Genomic DNA, 24,012 nt, shown 5'->3' with positions numbered 1-24,012 from the left:
CTCCCTTTAGCGTGCTGAGATTACTAAATTGTGATCATCTCTGTGTTTCCCAGATTTCCAGTGGAGTACAAACTGTATTTCTAACCCTATTAGGGCAAGAAATATTGCACCAAAAAAATCATGTTGTTTTGATTACCTGATTTACTTCTCCCCATCCCCAATTATTCAATTTCAGAAGGATTTTAAATCAGCCAGTAATTTGAAAATGCTAGAGATTACTGCTTTATACTGTCTAAAAAACTGGGAATCTCAGTTTTTGAATGGTGCAAAGGATCTGTTTTTAACTTGGGTGGTTTATGAGACAATCAACAATTAATACTGTTGCTATTCTGCCAGATTAACAGAGCTCAATCTCTCATCTTGGACATTTTCAGCAGCAGCTGCCTCTATTCTTTCTATATCAGCAAGCATCACTTTGCCATTTCCTCTTTCTGATCACAATCAGTTCCATTTATTTCCTTTTTCAGTAATTTAAACTTCTCCCAAATCTATTCCTCTGCCATTCAGTGACTGCTAGAACAGCATGAAGAGAAACACAGAAATGTGCCTTTTCGTTCCAACTAGACAAACCTTTTTCCTATGGCTCTTCTTGCCCTCTATATCAAGGGAAAGGTTCTGTTTAATGCGAGTGATGCAGTTTGGCATTTTGGATGACCTGAGACGATCCCAGCCCTCCTTCCCATCGTCTTAGTTCTTAAGATGTGCTGTGTGTGATAAATTATCCTACTGGATAGTGGGTGGTTGTCCATTTTCCAAAGTGCTGCTGATAATCATATAGGCATTTTGTAGGATCCAATGCAGGCTAACTGGAGTTACTGAAACCAGGATCTCTGTAGAATTTATTTTGAATGGAAACAAGCTCTGAGAATGACAACTGCTGGAGTGTCCTAACTAGGCTGTGCTATTGGCAACACTGTTGGAAACATTCTGAGGTTTTGCTATGGAAACCCCAGAGTAAAACCTGGCAGTTCTCCTTAGCTCCGTTACTGACAATGTCCCAAAGAAACTGGAGCCTTGAGCTATTATACACAACACAATTTATCCACATTTCTGAATGAAACAAACTTGAGAGTAATTCCTTCACAAAATACTCTGGGTAATGGTGGAGACAGTTATAATGGTCTTATGGCAAATATCAAACATCCTACCAAAGCAACTGAGATCTCTACACATTTAGCGGATGTGATTACTGTAGTCAAGCAGACTACTCTGACTATAGGTATTCCATCAGAATCACTAAGCCAATTCAGTGTTATTAAACTTCATTAAAATGGGAACAGAAAAGAAGCCCACAAATCCTGCTCTCTGTAGTTTAGCACTCCCGCCTCCAAAAGAGAAGTAAAAGAGAAATACCTGTGGAGTGAGATTGTGAAGAACCAGCCAGTAGCTAGGACGAACTGAGCCCCCATCACTCCAGGTAGAGGCTGAAAACATTTAAACAGAGGGAGAAATACAAAAGTCAGAAGATACTGAGGGTACATGTTGACAAACAAATGCCTCCTCTGCACTATCCTCAGGTCTTTCTGTCTCTCAGAGAATTTCATCCATTTCAAACATACTAACAGGATTCTATGCTTTATGGTACTGTACACAAAACAATTCTCATATTTAACATTAGAATTAATGTTTGCCAGTTTGGGTCTTCTAGGGATTTCCCCAACCACATAATTCACTTCTCCAACACCACCCATTACTCTTCAAAAGCCCTATGCTGCAGAAATCCTCTCCTGGTAGCTCCCAGCCCTCTCCTTACTCCTCCCCAGGCAGCTCCCGGGACCTTTCCCTCACATTAACAGTTAGTTTCCATTTTAAAAAGGGATATTTTTTCCTTTACCGGGCAAACGCAACTTCCTCTCTTGTGAAGGCCGCATCATATCCACACCATTAGCGCTGTATAACACACACCCCTCACGGCCGAGCAATGATGCTATCAGGAGATCCTTCTCACCAGAGGCAAGCCTTGAGTCCTGTGCCCCCCACCCCCTGACCGATCGGGGTGCTGTGCTGCTCCAGGGAGATGATGGTTTGGGGTTGGTCAGGCCAGGTGGTGGGCGGGGCAGCCCTGTAGTGTTCCTTGAGGAAATATGGTTTTTCCACATCTTGTTGGAGAGATGAGTGGGATTGTGTCCTATGGGATCTGGGGACCATGTTGATTTGTAATCATTGAATTTTGCTGTAAATGGATAATAAAGGGCATGGATTAATGGGATTTAAGCCCCACAACACAGTCTATGTAACTATGCAGCTATTGTAGCAGGCTAAAACCACTTGTATCAGATGCAGGCATACAATGTTCAAATCCATGCAGCTGTTAGCATGTACCAAACTAAAACACAAGCAAAGCCAGACCTGGTTAATCCCTGCTTTCTATATATACTCTGACAGAGAAACTTGTTCATTCATATAGTGACCTCTTATACACATTAATATAATCTGAGATCTAATTGAGATCTGAGGATCTCAAAGCTCTTTACAATGGTGGGCAAGTATTATCCTTATTTAACAAACTGAAAATTGAGGCTCAGAAAAGAAGATGCTTGCAGAGTGGGAACTGAAACTCAGGTCTCATTGCTCCTTGTTCCTTCCTCTACATAGTAGGTTTATGTTGCTTCCTAAAGATGTGTTCATTTTTGTAAGATGACTTACATTTTATGAGATAAGAGTTTCATTATGAGGTGCAAAGCAAGAAACTGAGCTATTGTGTAATCTGGATTTAGGAGATCCCTGATGACAGGAATTCAGTTTATCTGAAATAGTTACATTCTTATTGTTAGGGCTCAGAAAGATTACTGGATATCTACTAAGTAAGGTTGATCCCAAACATGGCTTTCCTCTAGTGAAGTTCAAAGACCTCCAGCAGGAAGCCCAGTATGCTAATAAAATTGGAAACTTCATACTTGTAATTCTGGATATGGGGGAGGGCCCCTCTTCTCCCTTTCTTAAGGAAGAAGACAGTAATACATTCTTCAGTTTCTCTTGAAATTACTGGACACTCTGCTCACCCAGTACAAGTTTGCTAGGCAGAGCGCAGATTACTCCAGTAATTGGCATTTTCCTCATTCTGACTGGACACAGTAAACTAACAATAAAGCGTAAGATCCAAAAATCCTGAAGCAGCACTTGCTCTTCAAGGCAGGGATGTCTGGGAAAAATGCACTTGTCTAGTCAATCTGGCTCACATCTGGTATGTGCATTTAAGTCCTAACTATTGTCAAGTTAGTGTAGATCTGAAATGGAGAAAAACAAACTATCAGGGTTCCCAGTTCCCCAAGGTAGCACAATAAGTGCAAATCTGAGATTAAGAATGCAGATTTGTTAGCAAAAAGGTAATGATTTATAAATACAATGTATTTGGATCGCTACCTTCCATAGTGCTTGGAGTCCAAGGGTCTGTAAGTACCAATGGCTTGCATTAACTTTACACATATAAATCTGAAGTGTACAAAAAAAATCTAAATACCAACAGAGCTGGAAATTTTATTTAGGGATGTGTGAATTCTAACCTGCCTATTCTAGAGGACCCACTTCAAGGAGTCATTTTCCTGCACTGGGGAAATGCTCTGAAGCTGAGTAACATGTGGAACATGTTAATCCTATTAATTCCTACGTCTTTAAATCATTCCTATCTTTCCTATATGCTAGATATAGTTAAAAGGAGGTAAAGCTGGGTTTGGTATCCCTCTTCCCAGACTCAGATTAACCAGCAGATGACTTTGAAACAGAAACTTTACATGTCCTTGTAGAACAAAGCTACATATTCAGATACTGCTTCAATCAAAGCCATCCTATAGAGCCAAACCTATTCAATTATAAGAAATAGCTAAGGACAATGCCAGCTCAAGGGAAAACTTTGGGATTTATAAAAAATTGGATATCCAACTGGATTTCCTGGGTCGGATATTCAAATGGTTACTCAGTGGTGAGTATAGAGCCCATTGATGAATAGGAATGCTTGGTGTCCTTATAACCAAAAAAAGATGTAGGGCAAAAGACTAGGCTTTGGTCTACATGTTAAACTGCCAGAATCACTATAACTCCCCTCAAGTCCTGAAGGGGGATGAAAGGTGCAATCAACAGTGGAAATTAAAATGTTCTAACAGTGATTTTCCTCTTTAGAAAGTTGCAAAGTGTTTGCATATAGTCTTCCCCTCCCTTAACATCTCAGAGTGCTTAGCTTAGTAGCAGGTACATTTAAAAACAAACTAAATAAATGAAACCCTCACTACTTAACCTAGTAGATTTTGTAAGAGAAACACTTGTACATTTTGTGGATGTTCCCTATATCCTCTCTGCTTCGCCTTCTGCTCCATCCTCTGACTCATGTGCCAGACCTTTGTATTTTGGATCTTAAAAAGGAATTAATTAAAAATATAGCGTTGTTTTAAAGCAACTGTATTGGAACATTTTATCAGGACGAAAACTAGCATACCAGCCAATCAAATCTCTCAATTCCCCAGCTTTCAGAATATACTAACAGACTACACCCAAAGTAGAGAGACAAGGGGAGTGGGTATAGATAGAGAATACTGACTGGCTGGTGACTGTTTTTCAAGGTCTGGAACCCACTTACCTGAAGTGCTGTGAACATTGGTGAAGGAATTGTCAGAGGCACTGTAGGGCCAGGCACCAGGTGAAGGCAGCGAGGTGTTGAGGGAAGAATTAGACCCTATCAAAGGGGGAAGGAAGGAATGAAGAAAATATCGCAGATAAATATAACAGAGTTTCTGTAATACAAACACATCCTATTGGTTCCATTTCCACTAAATGTCACGGACTCACAACAGACATGTCAATGCAGCCTAGGCTTTTTCGTGTTCTCACCCTTTTTGGGGGGTGGGGGTGGGGAGGAGAATTAGATTTTGTTTTAATTACTTCTGTAAAAGGCTGAGATACTGGAATGAATGCAGGTGTCTGCTGTTTTACCTGTGGTGTTGTCCCGCAGAAGTTGGTGGTCAGTATCTACAATGGGAGATGTGGCTGTACCCCCCAGCACACTTCCAGGGGTCACATAGGGGTCAGATTCAGGGTCAATGTTTTGAATACCTTTCCATGGCACTCCTGGCTGGAACTCTGGGATGGGAAGGAATAAAAATAAGATGCAGAGACAGAAATGCCATTTAACATAAATTAACAATTTGAGAATGTTTTGAAAGAACTCATGACTACCTTTTATAGGCCTCCTCAATGGATCATCAGGAGAAGACTCTCCTATACAGAATATGCCTTGTACTAACTCCTCTCACTATACTGCTCTCTACAGTTCCTGTCCATGGGAGTTTATCCCAAAACTGGCTCGAATACATGGGGTTCCCTCTGGACTATCTTCCACCTTTCTCATTTCAGACTGTGCTAGTCTTCAATGATTTCAGCCTTGCGGACTACACTATACGTTTTTCCAGGATTTTTTTTGCACAAAGGAGCCTTTCCCAAAGAAGTTCATGCCACATCATGGGTCACCAATGCAATGAGCTCCAGACAGAAAAATCCTGCCCTTCCTCATCCCACAGTCACCTGGAAAACCAAACATCCACACCTTTCACTGACAGATGTGCTTTCAATGGGATTTTTTTTAGCCTCCATGCAAGCATAACACAGAATGAAACAGCAATCAGTACAGAAGAGGGAAACTGATTGTGTACATTCTGAGCAGATTTAATCAACTACATTCAAATCACACCTGCATGCCCATCACAAACACACAGGTCACAGTTCATCTGTCAGAAGTCAAGGACTATTTAGACACACTATAGTTATTCTGTTCTTAATTCATATTAAATTTATACGGTCAGTTTAACACTTGAAGTCCTATTTAATAGTCAAAGACAACAGATTTAATTGACTGGGTAGAGAGGCCCAAGAAATAACTCTCGAGGTAGTTAAAAAAACAGCCTGAAGAGAAATGCTCATCAAGTTTACTGAAGAGTTAAGGTGACACCCTTCCCTGTGCAATACCTGGAGGCCAGCTCGCATTGCTGGATTTGCTTCCGATCTTGTTCGTTGGTGGAGATTTGGCAGGTAACCAACTATCGCCAGCAGGGCCTGCATGGCCACCCAGTGGGTCGCCTGGGATTATGTCAAATTGGTTGTAGGGCGATCCTCCACGGGCTTTTCCAGGGGGCACTATTGCACCTGAGAAGTAGGAGAAAGATATATTTACATGGAGGAAAAATAGGAGTTTGGGAAGGGACAGGAAAACTGGAACCAAGAGAATTTAAAACCACCACAGAAGGAATAAGATATTAAGTTAAAGCACATCACACCAGTTTCACTGTAGTTTCAGAATTACTGATGTGTGGGGAGTAAATGTTACCTATCGGCAGTTGATAAATTTGATGGGTTTAAAAAAAAACAAAACAAAAACACTAGCAGAGGAAAATGTGTTCAAAAACCCAAACAGAGTTCAACTGGAATGAAGACTTCTCTATCAATATCTTTCACCTGGGGTGAAGAGTGGTGGTATAATAATGTTCCTATTTCAGGGAATATAACCTCAAATCTCTCTTACCATTTTTGTGCATATTGGCATCCTGTGAAGCTACGGAGGGCAGCCCTTCCATCATAGAAGTCCACTGTTTAAAGCGGGATTCTGATCCAGCTTCTTTCCCTCCCACTATGCCATAATCCATGCCACTTGAACCAAAGCCTGTGAAACAGAAAACAATACCATTTTCTCTCTTTTTGTTAGAATCACCTTCCAAATGGATACTTGTGATCATAAAGATAAATAAAATGCAATGGTAGCAACTGAAATCCCTTTGCACAGCTACACTTCAGGTGATATGAAAGCAATTCATCTGACTCCCAACCCCATATCTGTGCAGGACACATCATTGTGTGATTCTCACTACACTCTTACCAGCTGTCAAGCAGATTCTCCTTCCTTACCATGCGGTCAGCTCTGATATTCAGAAAAGCCATGTTCCACACGGATGCAAGTATATTCACTGTATCTTAGCACAAGTCTGTGGCTAGACTGAATTAAACTTGAAATACTCAAGAAGGCTGCAAGGGTAGCGAAACATGGTGATGAATGAACCAACAGACTAATTACCTTTAGGTGCTGCTGATAAACTGAAACAAAATAGTTCAGCTACATTTTTAGGATTAAAAAAAAAGCTATATTGTTTTCAAAAAGGCAGATGCCCCATTGTACCACATAAATGGCCCAATATCTTTTGTCTGTCATTCTCTTCCTATCACAACTTCCTAAAGATATTACTATATTCCGTTGCTACAGCTTTCAGCAACCTGAGTCCAATTCACTTTTCCAATAGGTCCCAAGTTTTCCTGACTTTTTTTTTTTTTAAATCAAGTGATAAATGCTTTTGTATCTTCACAGCTTCAGTCCCTATTTTAACACAGAATGTGTGTGTGTAGGGAGATTGGAGGTGGTGGGAGAGGGATAACATCTATTTGCACTGAAGGGGAAGTCTATAAAATAAGTAATTGAGAGGCAGTGTGATCTAGTGCATAAGCTACTGTACTAAGAATCAATAAACTAAGGTTTTATACCCAACTCTACCACCAATCTGCTCGGTGACCCTTCATAAATCACTGCACTTCTCTGTGCCTCTGTTTCCTCTCCCGATCTTTGTCTGCCTTGTCTATTTAGGCTGTTAAGTTCTTTGGGGGCTGGGCCTATCTTTTACCTAATGCTGCTCTACCAGCCAGCCTTAAAATAAGCGTGATAAGTCAGGATGCCATCGAACTGCACTGTAGGGAAAAAAAAGCCAAACCTAGAAGACCTGCAAGACATTGCAGTTTTAGCAATAGAGCTGACATTGTGCCACAAACCCTAAATCTAATGCCTATACAAAAATTACAGTGCCAGAGAATTAGTGCACTCCTGGTGGATCACAGGTCAAACTAATAGAGTAATACCACTGGCAACACAACAAATAACCCCAGCTCATAGCAGTACTCACCAGAACCATATCCGGGTATTTGCCCTTTGGTCTGTATATCTGAGAGACCCACATTCAGAGCATTGGGTACCATGCTGTCTAAATGTGACTTAGGCCCAACTGGATGAGATGGAGAATGCTTCATGCCAGGCTGCCTTTGCTGCTGCTGGAGGGCACTCACCATACGAGCAAGCTGCCAAGGAAACAAATGAGGGAATTTACTCTCAACTAAAACTGGCTGCTTGGGTAATCATGCAGTAGTGGTTAGTTCTGAGAGAGTGAGAGGAAGCTTAACTGACACCTAGTGATGAAAGGAGTATGGTATGGTCTTTGCTGTAGACTGACAAGTTTCCTCAAACACCCTACACCCCACATGCCTTTGATGGAATGAACAGTGCCATACCTGTTGCTCTTGCTGCTGTCGCACAGCTTGGGAAATCTTTCTCTGGTTCTGTAACAGCTGTTGTTGCTGCTGCTGCTGCTGCTGTTGCTGAAGAAGAAGCTGACATGCCTACAACACAAGTGGAGAAGAAAGAGATATGGGCTCATTTGGGGGAAAATTCTTGGTGGAACTGATCACTGGCAAATGCTTTATTAATAGCTTTCAGTAAGACAAACAGTTCATCGCTTTTCACAAGGAAATAAAATCACTGTGAAAGAATTAGAAAAACATGATCTGGCTTTCCTGTTACACCTAATGAAATTAGTAACAGTATTCCCAGTAGCTGCTTTATTCAAGTCATTAAAAATACAAGCCCAAATAACAAAATCACTGAAATATCAGCACACAATTGCTTCCCACCGCAAAGTTGTTGCTAAGATTAATTACCGACTGACTATAACAAAATATATAGATCCAACTTAAACTAAACAGATAAATTTAGATTGTGTTGACCCCTATCAACCGTGTGCTTTCCTGTACAAGAGCAGGGAGTGCTTGTACACAAATAATGCAAAAATCAGCAGAACAAGTCTTAGATTGTTTTCTCTTTAGGTTTGTTCCACTTCTATCTTAGCGGAGTTTGTACACAGGGACAGGATTGTAGGAAACCCAATCTATCACTGCAAGAGGACCAGCTACTTACTAGTTGAAACTGAGGAATATTTGGAAGCTGACTCAGCATAGCAATCTGTTGAGGAGATATATTGAAAAGACCTGGGTTCAAGCCACCGTTGGGAAACTGCTTGAGCATGGAGGCAGAAACCTGTGCAGAAATCAATTCAAACAGCTAAGATTCAACATATACAAAATGGCTCAACAAAAAACACATTGTTATGATAAAGAAAGTTGGGGAGGAGGTATTTATGAAGAAGATCAAGTATGGCATATACTCAAGTTTGCATGGTATTTTAGGAAAGTCACTAGATTTTATTTTAACTGGCACCTTACACATTCATAAATGAAGAGGTTACTCACTTTGTGTAGTAACTGCAGTTCTTTGAGATGTGTGTCCCGATGGTTGCTATACTTCAGGTATGCATGTGCCTCTCGAGCCCTTGATCAGAGATTTTCAGTTAGCAGTGTCCTTTGGGCCTGCGCATGTGCTCTATGCCTGCTCACGCTGGATACTGAGGCTACATCGGCGTTTGCAGGCAAATTGCCCTCAGTTCCTTCTTCACACAAGCATCTCCTAAAGAACAGTCCGAAGCAGAGGGGAAGGAGGACTTGTAGGAGAGCACCCATAGGGACAAACATCTTGAAGAACCACAGTTACTGCACAAAGTGAGTAGCCTCTTCTTTTAGTATGTATCCATGTAGCAGCCCTGCATATTTCAGATACTCATACATTCTTCAGTAATGCCACAGATGTTGTCTATGATCTGGTTGAATGTGTTATCTCCCTTTGGGGGGGGATGAACCCCCACAGCATCATAACAAGTGAAATTACATCAAGATATCCATCTCAGTAGTCTCTGAATAGAGATCTATGACCCCTTGGATCTATCTGTGAGGAAAATGAAGAGCCTAAGTAACTTCCTGGGTCCTACCTAACATCCAGCATATATAAATAGGATTCCAGGAGAGAACTATGGGGCTTTGGGAAAAACACTGGTAAATGAATGGATTAATTAACGTGGATGTAGAGAGACCTTGTCCTTAAAGAATACTGTAAAGGGGTGGGTGTGTGTGTGTGTGTGTGTGTGTGGGGGGGGGGATTCTGTCATCAAGGCTCCAACCTTTCCAACCCTATGGGTTGACATGATGGTTACTAAAAAGGCTGTCTTCATAGATAAATGCAACAGAGAACAGGCTGCTATTGGTTTGAATGAAGGTCTCATAAGGTAACTGCGTGGCAGGTTGAGGTAGGGTTCCTAATATGTGAATAGATATTTCCCAAACCCTTAATAAACCTAGACAATACCGGATGAGCAAATATGGAGAATTGTTCTACCAGCGGATGAAAGCCTGATATTGTGGCCAAATGGATCTTAACTGAACTAACTGATAACCCCAATTTCTTTAGATCCAACAGGTAATCCAGGATGATTGAAAGTGTCACTGAATCAGGCAGGAGACAGCAATGACAATACCAATGGAAGAATTTCTTCCATTTCTGCAGGTAAGTAATATGGGTTGATCTTTTTCTGCTATTCAGTAACAGAGCACTGTTGTTGTACTTCCACAGAGCAGGAGGAATCTAACTCCATGAATCATTGAGGAGCCATGCCCTGAAGCGGAGAATCGCTAGGATGGGATGAAGCACAAAACACTCATCCTGTGACAGGAGATGAGGAATGGTCCGGAGCTCGAATGACATCTGGACACAGGTGAAGCAAGTAATGGTACAAACTTGTCTTGGCCAGGTTGGCATTCTAAGGATAACTCTGGATCTGTCCTGTCACCTTGTTCATCATCATCACCCCCTGTATCAGCACCATTAGAGGAAATGCATAGTACAAAAAACCCTTTTCCAAGATAGACATCTCCCAAGGACTGGTGGCCCAGACCACCTCTTGAGCTAAAAAGAGGGCACTTCCTGTTCCTGGAGATGGCAGAGAGAGACACCTCTGGCAGTTGCTCTTTTCAGGAATATGCTGCGGAGCATCTGAGTGTCTAGCTCCCATTTGCAATCCTGTGAGAGGTGTCTACTGAGGACATTAGGTGTGGCGTTCTGAATACCTGGGAGGTAGTGCACTGAAATTTGGATCTTACAAGCTATGCACTAATTCCAGAGAGTTTCATGGCTTTAGAGCACAGGGAGGGGGAAATTGCTCCTCCCTGCTTGTTGATATAGACCATGCAGGATACATTTTCCATCATGACCCTGATTGATTTGTCTCTGATGAGGGGTAGGAAATGAAGGCACGCATTTCTGACAGCACAGGTTGATGTGGAGACTTGTTTCTTGGGTTGTCCATCTGCCCTTTGTCATGAGGGTACTAAGGTGGTTACCCCATTCCAACAGTGATTGCATCTGTTGTTAAAGTCACTGATGGGATTAGCTGACAAAAAGGAATGCCTTCTCAGACACTGAGCTGATCCTTCCACCAGTCTAAGAGTACCTTGCTTTTAGAGCTGTCACCTGTCAGTCCAAATTGTTCTTACTGGAGAACAGGTCATTCTGAGTCAACCCTGGAGGCAGCAGAGATGTAGCCTTGTGTGATCGGTCATAATGGTGGAAGCTGCCATATGTTCCTGGAGCTGATGACAGTTCCTTATTGTGGTTCGAGGGCTCCCCTGAACTGCCTGTACCAGACCTGACAAGGTTCAGGGAAGTTAGGCAGTCAGCAAGTCCAAATATGCCTCTATAAGCTGTATCTTCTGTACAGGGGTTAAATGTGGACATTTTTACATTCAGCTTCAGACCCAACTCCTGAAAGAGAGCGAGGGCCATTTAGGAGGAAGATAGCACTGTTTTGTAGGAATAGCAGTTATTGAGGTACAGGAAGACTAGGATCGCTTCTTGTCAGAGGTAAGCAGCCACTGCTGTCAGGACTTTTGAGAACACCGCTGGGGCCAAGGAAAGACTGAAGGGAAGAATCAGTATTGGAAATGACCATGGGCTATAGTGAAGTGTAGGTATTTCCTGTATGATAGATATAGTGTTCTATGGAAATAGGCATCTTGTAGGTTGAGGGGCTGAACGCCAATCCCCCTTCTCTATTGAAGGAACAACAGTTGCAAGAGTCACCATCCTGAACTTTTGAGACTTTATGAACTTGTTTAGAAGTCTTAGATCTAAGATCAGTCTCCACCCTCCATCCTTCTTTGACACAAGGAAATCCTTCAGGTAAAATCCCCTGCCCTCATTAGGAGGAGGAAGAATCAGGTCTATTGCTCCTAATCGAAGGACAGAGTTCACTTCTGGTCTCAATGGAAGCTCTTGAGAAGGGTCCCTGAAGAGGGACGGGAAAGAGGGTTGGAAGAGAGAGAGTGACGTAAAATGGATGGTATAACCCAATGTCATGGCCTACCTGTCTGTACCGATCTGCCTCCAAGCATGTTGGCAATATGCAAGGAGGTCTCCAATACGGGGTGGGGGCGGGTTAATGGGCACAAGTGTAAATCCAGAAGTGAGGGAAGATTCAAACTCTTGACCAACCCATCAAAACTGTTGCCTTGAAGATGGCTGAGTGGTCATGAAGAGCAGATGAGCAGCCCTCTTTCTGTGAAATCTCTCTCTTTCTGGGAGGTATGGTGGAGTTATGGAACCTGGAATACTGAGTCAGATGTGCTCTCTGGGCAGTCTCTGACCTACTAAACCTTTTCTTATTCTAATATCTATATATGCTCAGAGATTAAAAGACCTCTTAGGGCTGTTTCACAGAGTGTGCAAGGACTCACCTATGGTTTCCGAGAACAGTTTACGACCATCGAAGGGGAGGTCATCCACAGTGTTCTGTATTTCTCTTGGAAACACAGAGATGGAGCCATGATTTCCTGAACATGACAACCACCATGGAGATGGACCTGGCACCAGTGTGACTGCAGCATCTAAGACCAAGGATGGTGGTACAGGCATAACTGCCTCAATCCAGAGACGAGGATGACAATAGTGTATGAGGGATGGCCTCCTTATCTGCCCTAGCTTCCTGCTCCTCCAATGTCTCCTCCAGTGGGAGGGCTGCTTGGGGAGGAGAGGGCTGTACAACTCTGGCCTCCGAATGAGACACTACCAGTGGTCTGGCAAATTGCTATCAATAGGCAGCCCAGGAATCCCAATGTGGCTATTAAGGGGGCCCATTCAGAAGTGGAGGTAGCATGCAGGGTTGGTTCTACCACCCTTGAGAATGAACCTGATCTTCCAGAGAATGGGTTCCTGAAGAGAACCCCAAACAGAAACAGAGGAGACCAACTGGAAGTCTCTTTCACCCTCCTCCACCTCATCCAAAGGAGGAGCACCTGAAGAAAAAGGTGGACAGTCCTGCAGTACTGGAAGATTGTAGTCCAGAGATCAGTCTTGGTACCAAGAGATTTCAGTACCCATGAAGGGTGGGGTTCATCTGTTATTGAGAGGTCTTCAGTATATCTGAACTCCTGTGACACCAAAGTGAGGATCGGTATCAATGCGGTAGCCGAGGCCAAGGTCACCAAAGCAGACAGTACTGCTGACGGTGGGCATACTGAAGCAGAGGCCAATGTATCTGAGGACCACTGCTTGCTTGGTGCCGAGGGTGCTGCGTGCCTGGGTACCAATGGCTGGGCTGACCTCAACAGTACTAGTCGCAAATGTCTATGCTTGTCCTCCAAGCTGGTAGAAAGTACCTTGGCCCTATCAGAGCTGTGTCACTCCTTTGTGCTCCAGGACTTTATAACTCCACCAGTTTTGGAGGAGGAGGCCTTCAGTTCAATTGTACTGAGTGGAGAGGTCAAGACTCTGCAGACTGTAAATCTTCCCTTTCTTAAGGGAAGCTTGCACCGAAGTAGAAGGGGCACTGGATCTGTCCAGAGGCTGATGTAATGGGGGAGCCTTCCTGACCTGACTCAGAAGCTGGCTAAAGGGAGTGTTCCATCATTAGCAGTCTGAGTTTAATCTCCCGTGCACTTCTGGGAAATGTGGGACTTCCCCAAGCAATGGACACATTAAAATAGAGTGGCCATCAGCAGGTTTCGACGTTGCCTCTCCTGGAGAGCCAGACATGCCCTGGCAGGAAAAAAAAAAAAAAAAAAAGTCTCCCAGAGGGAAGAGTAGAATAAAACAATCCTTTCATTATTTATTTAACTATAACTATACTAACACTACAAAAACTATCTTAACCACTATAGAAATATTAGAAAAGCCGAGGCACGCTCAAGGCAGACATGCTAGGGTTCTGTTTCAGGCCAAGGTGGTTGAGAAGGAACTGAGGGCGGTTCGCCTGCGCACCCCTATATAGCATGGTATCCAGTACTAGGAGTCATCGGGCACATGTGTGGGCTGAATAGACGCTGCTAACTGAAAATCTCCCACCAAGAGCTTGAGAGGCGCATGCACACCTGAAGTGGAGCCCCAATAGGGATGTTACTTGAAGAAGTAGTTAACTTCTGGCTTGAACAGAATACATAATTCAGGTAACTGACAATATTTAACATTACGCACACCCAATAGGAAGGTATGTTTTCAAAAGTGCATTGAACTGGAAACCTTTGCACACGTGTAACCAACCAGGAACCATGACACTGCATCATCACATTGAACTGCAACAACTGAGTAAGTCTGGGTTGGGGTTTTTTCTGGAGATGTAGAAAGGAAAAGGAGCTGAAGTTGGCATGAGAGCCAGTAACTTTGTTCCTGGTGCCCAGAGTTCACTTCCCTATTCACGGGCGAGCTCCATCTCCTCCAAGCATTCAAAGTTTCCAAAAAGCCTTAACAGAGCCCAAAGCAAAGGGAGAACAAAGGAGATGTGCATGTTTGGTAAGCTTGAGCCCTGAGAAATCTGGGCTATAAGTAAACTGCCCAGTTTTCTTTCTCAAGTCCAGTCCTTTACTGAGCCACATACTCAGGAGGCTAGAAAGCAAGCATGGTTGGAGTAGAGAGAAACTTTTCATACTTAGGTAAAAAAATTTGGCTGATCTTGTATCTCACATTAACTGGTCAAGCTTAAGAAGGCCCTACACTTGACTCAATGGCATTTCTCAGTGTGGATGAAACGAGAATTTTGAATGCCACATCTGATCAATTCCAAAATTTCAAGGAATGTTCTAGGCATTAATGACCAGAACCTTATTGATTTTGGGGAAAACTGGAAAGCCAAAAGGGGCAAAATAAAAAAGGGAGTGGGGGGGAAGGGGAGGAGAGACAGAGAAACACAAAGCTCCTGCCAGTACTTTACCATAGCCACAGTTTCAAGCACCTCTGCAACTCTTATACTTCAAGCTGATTGATGGCACTCATTAATCCCTCCTAACATTATATCCCATCTCATCTCTACACTAGACTAACAAGCTGATGCCTTCAATGACTTGTTTATCAGTTAGGAAGATGGTGAGTGGCATAGGAGGAATGGGGGCATGCACCCAGCCGACTTGGGGAGAGGGGAGATTGGAGGAACCTGGTATGGGGGAAGAGGGAAAGGGGGCACACATCTAGTGAGGGGAGACTGGGAGGCTTTAGTATAAGGGAAGGTCGGAATGGAGGCAGACATAGCTCCTGACAGGCACAGGAAGAGGGTAGTAAGGGTTGTACTGAGCCCCTGCCATGGGGAAAGAATGACAGAGACTGATATGGGGGAAGAGGGAAAGTGGGGCGCACACAGGGCCCCTGACATGAGGGGAAAGAGAGAATGTGGGCACACATGGAACACCTGGCAAGAGGAAGACTGAGGAACCCTGGTATGGTAGGAAAGAGAATGGGGGGGAGGAGGGGGCGCATATAGAACCCCTAAGGGGGAGACTGGGGAGAGTTGGAGGGAGTATGAGATAGAGGGGTATGAGATATAGAGGGGTATGAGAAGGTGGCAAATAGGAAGCTTGTGGCGGAAGGGGGTGAGGAGGGATGCAAAGAGGCCTTGGTGCATGCAATAAGCTCAGCCTACACGAACTATGAAGTGTGCATCCCTCTAATAGAAATTTTTTTAAAAAAATCATCTTGTAAAGAATCAGTATGGAACTCAGGACTTATGAGCTTACACTGAAGATAAAAAAAGGGGCAGTAAACATTCTCAAACTGAGCTCACATTGGAATGTAAGAAAGGATTCCAGTCTGCAAAGCACTGAAATCCCAAATCACAATGGAACATTTCAAACAAAATCTAAGGGTTCCACTAGTAAAATATGTCTGGTTCACACCAAGTTGGCATGTGAAAAGTCTTAAAACATGTACTGTAAATGCTGTAAGACTTGTACCTTGTAAGAAACCAAAAATGTTAAACTGCTTACCTGGGGGGAAAGAAACTGGGGAGGCACTTGTGCCCGGATATTGGGGGAAGCGTTTAATGGCTGCACTGGTGTGTGCATGCCCCTCGATTGTGCTGTGCTGTTTCCAAATAAACCATGATTGCCAGCCTATAAAATTAAAATAATGGTGAGTCAGTTAAAATTTTCATCCCTTAGACTAATGGATTTCTGTGCTGTTAGCTGTTTGCTAAGAGTATTGCAAGAATATTTTACTACAGAGAATACCCTCATGCTTGATTATTTAGATGATGCCAGCCTCAATCCACTTTATTGTCCCTCCCCCCCGTGTAAGTCTCTTTATAAACTAAGTTTTTGAAATACAGCCTCTTCCTCCACATTTACATTGTACTTTTCATCCAAGGATCTCAATACACTTTACGCCAGTGGTCTCAAACCTTTTTATGCACAAGATCACTTTTTGAATTTAAGATCAATCCAGGATCTCCCCCGCCCCACTCACTCCATTCCCCCTCCCTCCATCGCTCGCTCTCTCCCACCCTCACTCACTTTCACTGGGCTAGGGCAGGGGGTTGGAGTGTGGGAGGGGGTGTCGGTTCTGGACTGAAGCCGAGAGGTTTGGGGTATGGGAGAGGGATCAGGGCTGAGCCTGGGGCAGGAGACTGTGGTGCAGGAGGAGGTGAGGGGGGTGGGCTCTGGGAGGGAGTTTGGGTGTTGGAGGGGGCTCCGGGCTGGGGCACAGTGTTGGGGTGTGGGAGGGGTACAAGCTCTGGGAGGGAGTTTGGGTGCGGGCTCAGGGGGTTGAGATGGGGGAAGAGGGTACGGGGTCTGGGAAGGAGTTTGGGTGCAGGCTCCGGCCAGGAGGTGCGTACTACAGGTGGCTCCCAGTCAGCGGCGAAGCGGGGCTAAGGCAGGCTCCCTACCTGCCCTGGCCTCACGCCAGTCCCAGAAGTGGCTGGCATGTGTCTGTGGCCCCTGCCTTAGCCCCACTGCGCCGCCAGACTTTTAGCAGCTGGAAATCACAATCGACTGGCAGAGGCTCCAGGATCGACTTGTCGATCGCGATCTACCGGTTGGTGACAACTGCTTTACACAGCTGGTTAAAAGTTGATTATCCCATTTTACAGATATGGAAAGTGAGGCTCAGAGAAAACAAATAGTATGTCCTAGAACATTCTCCTACTTAAAAGTTGCTAAGCAGTATTTTGTCACTAAGTCATCTTTACTATTGCATTATGAAAGGTCTGAGACAGAGTTGGTTGAAGATCCAGGAAACAGTTGTCACTAAAACAAGTATATCTATTGCTTATATAACCTGCAGGCCTTCTGCTGTCCACCATTGCCTTAAAATAATTAAAGCTGGTCAAATTTTTCATCTGAAAAATTACTTTGACCAAAAAATGGCCTTCCTCCCCCCCCCCCCATTAAAATTTTCATGGAAAATTAGTGTTTGTGCTTTTGTTTTTAATGAAAAATAAATACATAAATAAATACATACATAAATAAATACATAAATAAAATGGAGGTTACTTACCTGTAACTGGAGGTTCTTTGAGATGTGTGGTCCCTATCTGTATTTCACATGTGGGGGTATGCGTACACTCTGTGTCTGAGACTGGAGATTTGTAGCAAATAGTAACCATTGGTTCACAGATGTGCAGTTGCTCTCCTCATGCTCCGAACTGAGGGCATAAATGAGGCACAGACCAATGCCTCTCCAGTTCCTTCCCTTACCACAAATCATACAGGATCCAAAGCAGAGGGGAAGGAAGGTGGGTAGTGGAATACAGATAGGGACCATACAACTAGAACCACCACCAGTTACAGTAAGTAACTTCCATTTCTTCTTTGAGTGCTGGTCCCTATCTGTATTCTATATGTGGGTGATTAGTAAGCAACAGTCAAATAAGAGGCGGGTGCAAGGATGCAGTTGGTATAGATGACTGTAAGACTGCTGTCCCTAGACCTCCATCTGTTGAGGAAGCCTGAACCAGGGTGTAATACTTTGTAAAGGTGTGGATGGAGCTCCAGGCACCTGCCTTACAAATGTCCAGTACTGGTAAGAGATGCCATTGAGGTTGCCTGTGCTCCCACAGAGTGGGCCCTCACACCATCCTGGGGAGGAATGTGTGTTAGCTGATGACACAGAATGATGCTTCCAGAGATCCACTCAGTGAGTCTCTGGGCTGATGTCTGAGTCTCATGATCGCTCTGCTAAAGCAGCAAATAGTATCTGTGTTTTCCTCATTGGTTTTGTTCTTTGTAGATAAAAGGCCAAGGCCTGTCTGACATTGAGAGACTGCAGCCTCTCCTCCTCATTGGAAACATGAGGCTTAGGGAAGAACACTGGTAAGTGAATAGGTTGGGTCATATGAAACTCTGAAATTACCTTGGGGATGAATATCTGGTGGAGATGAAAGAAGGCCTTTTCTCTATGAAATATGATGTACAGCGGTTCTGTCACAAGTGTTCCCAGTGTGATAGCAACTAAGATTAGATAATTTTCATGGAGAGGTGTGACACGGAACAGGTGGCCACTGGTCTGAAACGTGGTCTAGTAAGAGATCATGGTACCACATTGAGGTCCCACTGTGGTGCGCGTTTCATTACTGGCAGGAAGATCTTAATAAGGACTTTCAAGAATCAAATTGTGGTAGGGTGAGTAAAGACAAAGCAGCCCTCCACCAGAGGATGAAAGGCATTGATTGCCGACTTTTAATGGGCTGGTAGAGACAGGAGATAGTCTAAAATGACATGGATACCTACTGATTCTGTTGATACCTGATTCTGTTGTGAGCAGGTACAGAAATGCCTCCATTTAGCTAGATAGCATTTTCTAGTGGAGGTTTTTCCATTGTGACTGAGTTTAGTTCAGATGGCCTCTGGACATGAATGTTCCAGGTCTGATGCCCATCCAAATGCCAGGCTGTGAGATGAAGAGGCTCTGGGCTAGGATGTCTGATCCTGCCCTGGTCCTAAGTTAACAGATCCAGAAAGGGTCAAATACAGATGGGAGAACAAGATGACATTGTAGTAGGTCTGGAAACCAAAACTGCCTATATCAATTGGGTGTGATATGGATAACGCTGGCCTGTCAACATGAATTTTGCAGAGAACATACGGTAGTTGCACACTGGGAGGAAAGGTGTACTTCAGATGGTCCACTGAGGACAACAGAAAGGCATCGTGCCCGAAGTCTCAGCCTAATGCTGCTCTGGAACAGTAGAGATTAAATTTCTTGTTTGTGTGGGAGGTCAACAGGCCACAAGATAACGTTGCTCATGGGTGAAGATTTTGGTCATGACAATTGCATATTTCTCATTCATAGTCTATGGCAAAGTGCTTGCTCAGAATGCCTGTCAGAGTATTCTGTACACCTGGTGTGTATGTTGCTAAGAGTATGATGTGGTTCTTGATGCACCAATTCCATAATTCACGGTCTCCATTTACCCTGTTTATATAAGAGACAGTCGTCATGTGGTCACACATTATTTGGATGTGGCAAGATCATGTGAGGGAGAGGTATTTGTCGCAGGCTACGTGAACTGCTCTAATCTCCAGCAGCTTGATATGCATTCTGGCCTCCCACGTGCCTTTTACAGTGTGACTGTCCGTATATGCTCTCCATCCTATGAGGGATGCATCAAGGGTGGGTGGAAGAAAGGGGACTCCTGCTCACACCTGCCCCAGTTTCGTCCACCGAGAGAGGATCTGACTTTCAGTGGGATTGTTACCCTGATATTCATGTCGTCCTTGTCTGGTGAGCAGACAGACTGAGGCCAGGCCTGCAGATAGCGAATGTGGAGTCTGGCAAATGGCGCTATGTACGTGCATGCAGCCATGTGGCTTAGAAGGGAAAGGCAGACCATGATTGTGGTGCAAGGTCTGAGGGTTACTTGGTTTATCAAGTTATTCGTAACCTGAAATTTGTCTATAGGATCGTTGGCTTTTTCTGAGGATATATCCAGGGATGCTCCTATGAAATCTATAGACCTTGTAGGAGTCAAAGTGCTTATTTACACAGACCTCCAGCAATGTCAGAAAGTGGAGTAAGAATAAGATTGTCGATTGGACCTTCTGGCTTGATCTGCCCATTAGCAGCCAGTCATGCAGATACAGGAAGATAGTGTAGCCATCATGTCTCATCTGGGCTGCCACCACATAGAAGATTTTTGTGAAGGCCTGAGTGCCGTCACCAGCCTGAATGGAAGTACTCTGAATTTGTGTTTCTCTTGCCCTAAAAATGAATTGAAGAAATCTTCTGTGGAACTGGTGAATATCTACCTAAAAGCAAGCATCTTTCATGTCAAGGATCATAAACCATCTCTTATCCTCCAGGGAGGGAATTATTTTTAATTGAGCATAAAGGCGTATAGTTGGTGTATATCAAGAATTAGTCCCCATCCTCCATTTTTCTTGGAAATTATGAAATATGGGAACTAGAATCCCCTCTTGATGTTGAAGTGGCATCTGCTCTATAACCCCTTTTTGGAGGAGTTCACCTCCTGATGAAGGATCTCCTCATAAGTGTGGTCCCTGAGAAGGGGGTTTGTGGTGAGCAGGTGATATAAACTCAACTGGGTAGTTGGAGTGAATGATCTCTAGTATCCACTTGTCTATTATTGCCTTCCAGTTGTGTGTGAAGTAGGTAAGGCAGCCACCAGAGATTTGGGGGGGGGGGGGCAATGTGGCATGGCATCAATATCCGTACGCAGTCCTTGAGCATTAGATCACAAGAACCCCTTGGACTGTGGGCACAGCTGTCCTAGAGGTGGAGGAAGCGGTGCATCTGAGTCTTTGAACCCTCTGTTGTTTTGTATGGTGGTTCCTACGGGTGCTGGAGCTAAAATACTGGGGCGGGGCGGGGGGTGGGAGGAGACATTTGGGCCTATTGGTTTGCTTGTTGTGTTTCCCCTTCAGAGCTGGGGTGTAAATGCCCAGGAGTGGAGAGTTGTCCTAGAGTCCTTAAGAGAGTGTAGTGAATTGTCAGTATTCTCACTGATATTCTGGACCTCCCTGGGGAGCCCTGAAGCGTGCAGCCACGATTCATGGCTCATGACTACAGCTGTGGTAACGGTTTTAGATCAAATGTCAGCTGAGTCCACTGTTGCTTGAAGTGAAGTCTTAGCCATCAGCCTGCCTTCATCAATAAGGTCTTGGAATGGAGTCCTGTCTTCCTCAGGATATTGATCTCTAAATTCCAGAATTTTGGAATAATTTAGGAAATCATACTCTCCTAACAATGCCTGGTAGTTAGCAACTTTGAATTGGAGACTGGCTGGTGAAAATACTTTCCTCCTCAAGAAGTCAATGCATTTAGCGCCCTTGTCAGTTAGAGTAGACTTGAGGTGCGGTGACCTGGACCTCTCTATAGCTGCCTGTATCACTAAGGAGTTAGGCTGTGGATGGATAAATAAAAAATTCTGCCCACTTAGCCGACACAGAATATTGTTTTTCAAACCTCAAGGGTAGGGGCACAGGTGACAGGGATATGCCACACAGAACTGGAGGGTTCCAAAATGGCCTTGTTGACTAGGAGGGCCACCTTATTAGGGTCAGAAGGTTGAAGGATGTCTGATTGGACCATGCTGTGTGTCCTGGAGCTCCTCAAGAGGTATCTGTATCTTGGTTGCTACCCTCTGTAACAGCTCCTGATACTGCCTGTGGTCATCAGGCAGGGAAGGGATGATGCCTCATCAGGTGAGGAGGATGACACATCCATTGGGACCAGCATATCCAGCTTGACTTCTTCCTTCACAAACTCCAAAGGACCTGGTTGGTATCAGCTAGGAGAAAAGGGTCAGTGGGATTCTTGCACAAATCTAGGCTATTTGTTATATGGATCCCACGGGGCACAGTAAGGCCAGCAGAAAGCGTCAACTGGTTGAGGGAGTGGGAGCAAGACATAGGGTATCGACAGTCCCCTGGGTGGTCATACCCAAGATAGCTCCAAGGCCTCCTGTGGGCTCTGTCTGGGCATGTTTCCCTTGTGGAGGAGGGTAGAGGGAGCCTCATATGGAGCATCAGGCTCATATGGAGCATTCATTCTGAAAATGTAGGGTCCTGCTCTACTGGAAGCACCAGTGGGGAGAATAGTCCAACTTGTGGATGCAGCATGGGAGGTTCCTCTTCCCCCTCAAGGTGGGTTCTTCGGGTATAGAAATGTCTGTAAGGAGGACTCGGCCCAATAGAAGAGGAGTTTGTGAACAGGGTGGAATGAAAATATCCTCCAGTGACATTACGATGGCCATCCTTCTTGGAGTCTGAGGAGACCTTGACATGGGAACTGATGAATCTGCAGTGTCCAACAGTCTGCTTACTCAGAGGATCCCATATGGGACAACAGTTGCCAATCTTTTGGTCTGTGGGATGAAGGCAGAACTGGTACTGATGGATCATTCTTCCTATGTGCCTTTCCTTCTTTGACAGAAGGTCTGTGTGGACCTAATTCCTTAGGACCTGCATGCGAGGATTCAGCCGACTTTGACCAAGACTGGAAGGGATCCTTTTTCTTAAAGGTAGATCTGGACAGGGATCTGTCCTTATGCCTATGGCCACGTCCCTACTCTTGTGAGAGGGTTTATTGGGCTTAAGTGTTTTGGTGTCTACTCCAGACCTTGTATCCGGAAGAGCAATGCTCGAAATCTGAGACCACCGTATAGGGGGGTCCCCCTAGCTTGGATATGACTAGGGCTTCGTGGTCTACTCCATGAGGGATTTCACAGACGGAGCTCTCAACCATGACAAGTTCGAGGAAGGAAGAAGCACCAAAAGCTGCACTTGGTGGCAATGTGAGCCTCTCCAAGGCACTAAACGCAGCCCTGGTATTCATTGCCGATGGAAAAGGAATGGGGGAAGGAGATAAAGTTCTTTAAACCCTGGGACTACTGGCATAGTTCTTCTCTACAAGAAGAATAAACTAATTATAAAAACACAAACGTTAAGTCTAAACTTACTATAAACTATTTACAATATGTATTGACAGGTGCTTAAGTACAGGACAATCATAGCCACAGACACAGAGAATTCCAACTCAGATGATCTGACAATAAGAATGAATGGAACTGCAGAGGCATTGGGCCACACCACCCTTTATGCCCTCAGTTTGGAGAATGAGGAAAACAACTGTGCACTGCAGACCAGCAGACAGCACTTGCTACAAATCGCTGGTCTCGGGGCCTGGAGTACATGTGCACCCATGTGTGGTATACACACAGAGACCAGCACTCGAAGAACAAAAATTCAATTTGTTTTTTTTTTAAGAATATTTTTCAAAAATTTTCATGGAAAATACTTACCATTTTCTGACCAGCTTTACTAATAATTAATAGTACATCACCAGATGTACTAAAAAGAATTCAAAATTATGTCTAATTCCATTTCTGAGCAGATTTCTGGGGATTTACCCACATTCTCTGGGTGATGTCCTGAACACACACAAACACAAATCTCTCATGGTACATTAAAATACTAGTGTTCTCATTACTCCATTTTATAGCATGCCTGCAACCTATCCTGCCACAATAACCCATAAATTAACTGCCTACAACTATTTTATCCAGGTACAGCTAGTATATATTATTTCTTCCCTGGACATGGCCTAATAGTTACTAACTAGGAATCAGTCTCCTATCCTTTTATTCTTGCTGAGTCTTTTTAGAAAAATAACTAACTCCTTTAAACATATTTCCACATATAAGTCACTGTATAAAAAAAGTCCAAGACAAATTTGGAGCAAACCACTCTTAAAATGAAAGACTAGGAGATCATCCTGTGTTACAGGCAAGAAGAAGCCAACAAAAAACAAAATAAATATATACTGGACAATAGGAA

The 24,012-nt window shown here is 44.0% G+C and overlaps 1 protein-coding gene across 14 annotated transcripts in view; it reads right to left on the bottom strand.

The window, feature by feature from the left end:
- The window catches only part of TNRC6B (trinucleotide repeat containing adaptor 6B), a 212,340-nt gene that overhangs the window by 5,610 nt on the left and 182,718 nt on the right, over nucleotides 1–24,012 (bottom strand). For 9 of the 14 annotated variants that reach the window (XM_073326943.1, XM_073326935.1, XM_073326897.1 and 6 more), the window contains 10 exons: nucleotides 16,204–16,329; nucleotides 8,990–9,109; nucleotides 8,308–8,415; nucleotides 7,926–8,097; nucleotides 6,506–6,643; nucleotides 5,953–6,129; nucleotides 4,924–5,070; nucleotides 4,571–4,666; nucleotides 1,835–2,173; nucleotides 1,354–1,424 (listed from right to left, as the gene is read on the bottom strand). In XM_073326943.1, coding sequence (XP_073183044.1) covers nucleotides 1,354–1,424; nucleotides 1,835–2,173; nucleotides 4,571–4,666; nucleotides 4,924–5,070; nucleotides 5,953–6,129; nucleotides 6,506–6,643; nucleotides 7,926–8,097; nucleotides 8,308–8,415; nucleotides 8,990–9,109; nucleotides 16,204–16,329 — 1,494 coding nt within the window. Of the gene's footprint in view, nucleotides 1–1,353; nucleotides 1,425–1,834; nucleotides 2,174–3,058; nucleotides 3,228–4,570; nucleotides 4,667–4,923; nucleotides 5,071–5,952; nucleotides 6,130–6,505; nucleotides 6,644–7,925; nucleotides 8,098–8,307; nucleotides 8,416–8,989; nucleotides 9,110–16,203; nucleotides 16,330–24,012 lie in introns of those variants that run through there. The other 5 variants (XM_073326995.1, XM_073326911.1, XM_073326969.1 and 2 more) reach the window with 2 other exon arrangements.

Source organism: Lepidochelys kempii, chromosome 1, assembly GCF_965140265.1.
Source record: "Lepidochelys kempii isolate rLepKem1 chromosome 1, rLepKem1.hap2, whole genome shotgun sequence".
NCBI classification, from domain to species: domain Eukaryota; kingdom Metazoa; phylum Chordata; order Testudines; family Cheloniidae; genus Lepidochelys; species Lepidochelys kempii.
This window is presented reverse-complemented; position numbering and strand designations above follow the sequence as displayed.